The following is a 4,402-nucleotide window of genomic DNA, read 5'->3' on the forward strand; positions in this document are numbered from 1 at the left end:
ACATCAAATTCTCTTAATATTTTGTATCTTTTGATATATAATTTGCTCAAAACGATTCACATCGATACATTGAATTTTTTTTTTTGAATTTAAAAAATAGCCGAAGAAGAAAAAGAATGAGGAAGCAGAACAACAACAAGAAAAAGAATGAAGACGAAGAAGCAGCAACAACCATTAATAGCAAAGTTGACAGGACAGAGACATTCAGTTGCGGAGCCACAGTCGGGGGTTCATTTGAATCCTTTTTGGCGGAAAATTATATTATTTATAGATGGTTAAAATAATTTTTTAGGTATATATATATAGTAGATGTCGAACTCTCTTCGGGTACTTCATGTATCTATTTCTTTAGTTTTGAACCCCGTTATTGAAAATTCTAAAAAATAATGTTTAAACCAAAATAACGGCTAGTGTGATGTTTAAACCAAAATAGCGGGGAAAAAGATGTTCCTTTTAGCAAGGGATTTGGTCTCTCTAGCTAAATTCATAGAAGAATAATGTCTCATCCTTGCTAAAATTAGCAAGGCTTTTGCACCTCGTTAATTTTGAACTAGTGAGTAATATAAGTCTCATTTAGAGAGGATTAGTTCATCACGTATTCATAATTTTCAGCTAGTTTCATCAGCCTTTTTTTCTTTATGAATCGGAGCGATAAAGAGTTGAATCTCAATGGATCATGACACCAGTCATCTAAAAGAATATACAATAATAATTCTATTTCAGCTTTATGTCGAGTAAGTTTTCTTTGTTGTATAAGATGCATCAAATGTAATTCAATTGCCGCTAAAAGAAAAACTATGTCACTAAATGTCTCTTTGTTGTAGTGTATCATGTTCCTTTATTCGTTACTCCTTCCTCGTTTGACACTTATTTATCAATCTGTTAAATTAAATGATTATTCTATATCTCATAATGAATTTCTTTTATAATTACACAAAATTTATATTTAAGATCATAAATTTCAAAAGCCTTATAGATATACAAATGTAATGACATATTTAAAGACAATAATATTTTTTTAAATTTCTTAAATTAAACTTTGTTATCTAGTCAAACTACGCCAAACAAAATAGAAACGAAATTGCAGCAGCACCCTGCGCACACTAGATAACAACCCCCATGCTGTAATAACCTACAAACCACACAAAGAAGTCCTATGTGACAGGCTCGACTCAGAATGTATTGAGGGGGGATCGATCCTGTATCATTCATGTGGAATTGTGGATGACTACCCTCCAAATCAACTGAGTCATCCCAAAGGACATATACATTGTTAATATCGAAATTCCAGATTTTTTGTAACTTGTTATTTAAAAAAGGGAAGGGAAACAGGAAATGGCCAGATATGTGTTTTGCGTAAAAATCAAAACCAGTTGTTTCTAGCAAATGTCAAAATGATGATGTAGTTGACAATTGATATTTGGTAAGAAATTTTAAAATCTTGTTGTCAATTCCAAGACTAAGCAACCCAAGCTGTCAATAGGTGAACGTGCAATATTTTAAGAAATTCAACAATAAAAAAAATATTAAAAGCAAATAATGTACTACATAAGTCACATTCATTAATTTTCTTTATATAAAAAAATATATAACTAGGTCAAAACAAGTATACCAATTTCGATAAATCAAATACTTCCAACAAACACAATAAATCTTTCCTTTTGTATCCTGTCGAAATGATAGTTTCCAAAGGAATATACAATACTTGTAAACTCGAAAAAAAGATCGAAGTAAAAAATGAAAAAAAAAATCACACGTTATGAACATGCTTAGCTTGTCGTTCCAAACAAGACAAGTCTTAACAATATGGTAGAAAGTGCCATACTTTCACCATTAAATTATGGGTTCAACTCCTCTTGAGACCCATAGAAGTAAAGGAAAAAACAAAAAAAAAATGTATTCAAAAAAGAGAATTTTTTTTTCTCTTTTGAAAAAACATGTACATCTCTAGAGAAAAATAAAACAATCCAAGGCAATAAGAGGATTATTAATATCCTCCATGAGTAATGCGTCCAAATCTTGATCATTTGACTTCACTTCTTCTCCAATTTCCATTTCATCAATCTTTGGAGAAATTGGAAAAACATTATTTCTCATTTTTCCTTCATTTTTTGGAGTGAAATGATTCTCTCTTCTTAGAGATGATGACCTTGATATAACACTTCCATTGTTCCCTTTTGATGCTATTGATTTTCTAAATGAGCTCTCCTTCATGTCACCATTCGAATTTGAAGGAAATCTTCGACTTGGAGATGGCGATTTTAGGGTTGTTCTAGTACTAGGAAAATGATGATAGGTAGAGGTAATACTTGAAGTATTATTATTACCAATGTTACCTCCTTTGATCATGAGTTGTTGATCATGTTCTTTTCTAAAACTCTTTTGTCTAACCATGATTGGTGAATTGGCACGTGGCCTTTTCTTAGGGGTCGTTGTTGAATTGCACTCTCTTCGAGGACTTGGTGGTTTGGACAAAGTGGTTGATGATGATGATGGTGATCGTGAGTATTTCTTGCCACTTGTAGACATGGTTGATGTATTTTGATGACTAACTTTGTTTTTCTTGATGTCAAGTATATGGTCATGTTCTTGTGCACAAGACAACAAGAAATCATTCGAGAAAGAACGATCCTTGAAATAAGAGGATGAAGAGGAGGAAGATGACGATGACAAAGATGAAGATAACGTAACATTGGTTGCAGTAGAGGAAAACGATGAAAGAGATACTGAACAAGAAGAAGAAGAAGGAGAAGAAGATACGAGTTTTCGAGGTGGTTGGATAGTTGAAGAAGGAACATGGATTTTTGGAGATACGGGAGCTTGTGATATCACAAGTTTATCTTTAACACATTCATGATGTTGATCATCATCTTCTTGAGGATTTTTTTGGGGATTGCATTTGCTAATGCAAGAACCCATAGTGAGGGAAGAACCAGGGGGTGGGGGGGTGGGGGGGTTGAGAAAATTAAGAAGAGTTAGATAGGAACATGTTTGAATGGTAAACGTTGAGAAGTCATTTATAAGAATTAAAAACTATATATTATATGGATATTGAAAGAATAGTTCAATATTGGGAAGGAGGGAAAAAAGTGTAAAGTGGAATAAGCTTTTTGCTTTATTCACTAAATATTTGAATTATGTAGCCCGGTATAACATATGGATCCGTTATATAACGGTTATATGTAGCAACACAATGATGGTTTATTTCACTTTCTTTTTCTACCTTTTGTAACGTGCAAGTGAAAACCTTAGCCAAGTGTTCCTTTTACCTTTTTCTCTTTGCATATCAGTAGTATTAGTATTAGTCTCGTAGTTTTTTTCCTTCGTTTTTTATTACTGTTGTTTCTTTAACGGTTATCGTATTATCTTATTGGTGTTTATGTTGTTTTTTCTGAATGCTGTGTAATGTTTTCTCTAGTATATATTTTCTATGTTTGTTTTTACTTCTATATTTTATTTTTTTAAATTGGTTTGATATGCATTACTTGAGACGGGAATCATTTGAAAATAACTTTTCTACCCTCCTAAATCTTACCTGTGAAATTACACTAAATATATTATTGTTATTATTTTGAACCTAGTGTTTGGGATTTGTTTTGGACTTTGATTAGTTCAAATTTAAAACATTTTCGGTTGAAAATAATTTTATTCTTGAAATTTGAATAGGAGACTTTCAATTAAGAATGGATACCTCCGACCATCCAACACAATCTTTGGTCCTCCTTTCATTTGTTTGGCTTCTACTTTTTATATTACTTTTGTATATAGAGGACTTAGGAATCAGGTATAGGAGGATGTTAAAAAAAAATCAGAATTTTGAACTTCTATTTTTAATTTTTCATTCACAAATCTTATATGCGTTGCCTAGGAGTATTGTAAGAACCTTACTTGAATTTTAATGAGGGTATATTTTTAGGGGGACAATTTGGAAATAATCAAGAGGATAATATTGAAAAGTGACATTTATTTATGTCCTTAAATATTTTTCTTACTGTGTGGCATGCCTTCAATAATTCATTTAATATGGACTAGAGTCATCTCAATTTATGACAAAATAAATTATTTTTCTCATTTTAATTTTAATAGTGATTGCTATTGAAAACTATAAATACCCTAACTTAGGTAAATTCTCTTTTGTTAGTCCCTATTAAGTGAATTGTTGGGGTTTGACACACCCCTTAAGAAAATATTTAAAGAAATAAACCAAATGCTACTTTCCATCATTACCCTATTGATTATTCTCAAACTATTCAACTAAAAAAATGTAAAGTAATTAACAACCATATTAAATGATTTATGACAAAATTAATTATTCAAAATAAATGATGTAAAGTAATCTTTTATTTATGATTTATAAATATTTTTCACTTACTAGAGCTAGCCATCTCAATTTATGACAAAA

At 31.0% G+C, this 4,402-nt stretch overlaps 1 protein-coding gene across 1 annotated transcript; it reads right to left on the bottom strand.

Moving 5' to 3' along the window:
• Nucleotides 1-1,937: 1,937 nt before the first annotated feature.
• Nucleotides 1,938-2,922, bottom strand: LOC125834085 (uncharacterized serine-rich protein C215.13). The gene has a single exon (XM_049513257.1). The coding sequence runs from the start codon at nt 2,917-2,919 to the stop codon at nt 1,948-1,950; it is 972 nt and encodes a 323-aa protein (XP_049369214.1). The 5' UTR covers nt 2,920-2,922; the 3' UTR covers nt 1,938-1,947.
• Nucleotides 2,923-4,402: the final 1,480 nt, after the last annotated feature.

The sequence above is a fragment of the Solanum verrucosum genome, unplaced genomic scaffold (genome assembly GCF_900185275.1).
Source record: "Solanum verrucosum unplaced genomic scaffold, falcon-dt-bn FXZP01000108.1, whole genome shotgun sequence".
Lineage (NCBI taxonomy): Eukaryota > Viridiplantae > Streptophyta > Magnoliopsida > Solanales > Solanaceae > Solanum > Solanum verrucosum.

Coding starts and splice junctions, on each gene's coding strand:
- LOC125834085 (XM_049513257.1), bottom strand. CDS start 2,919: ATGGGTTCTTGCATTAGCAAATGCAATCCCCAAAAAAATCCTCAAGAA.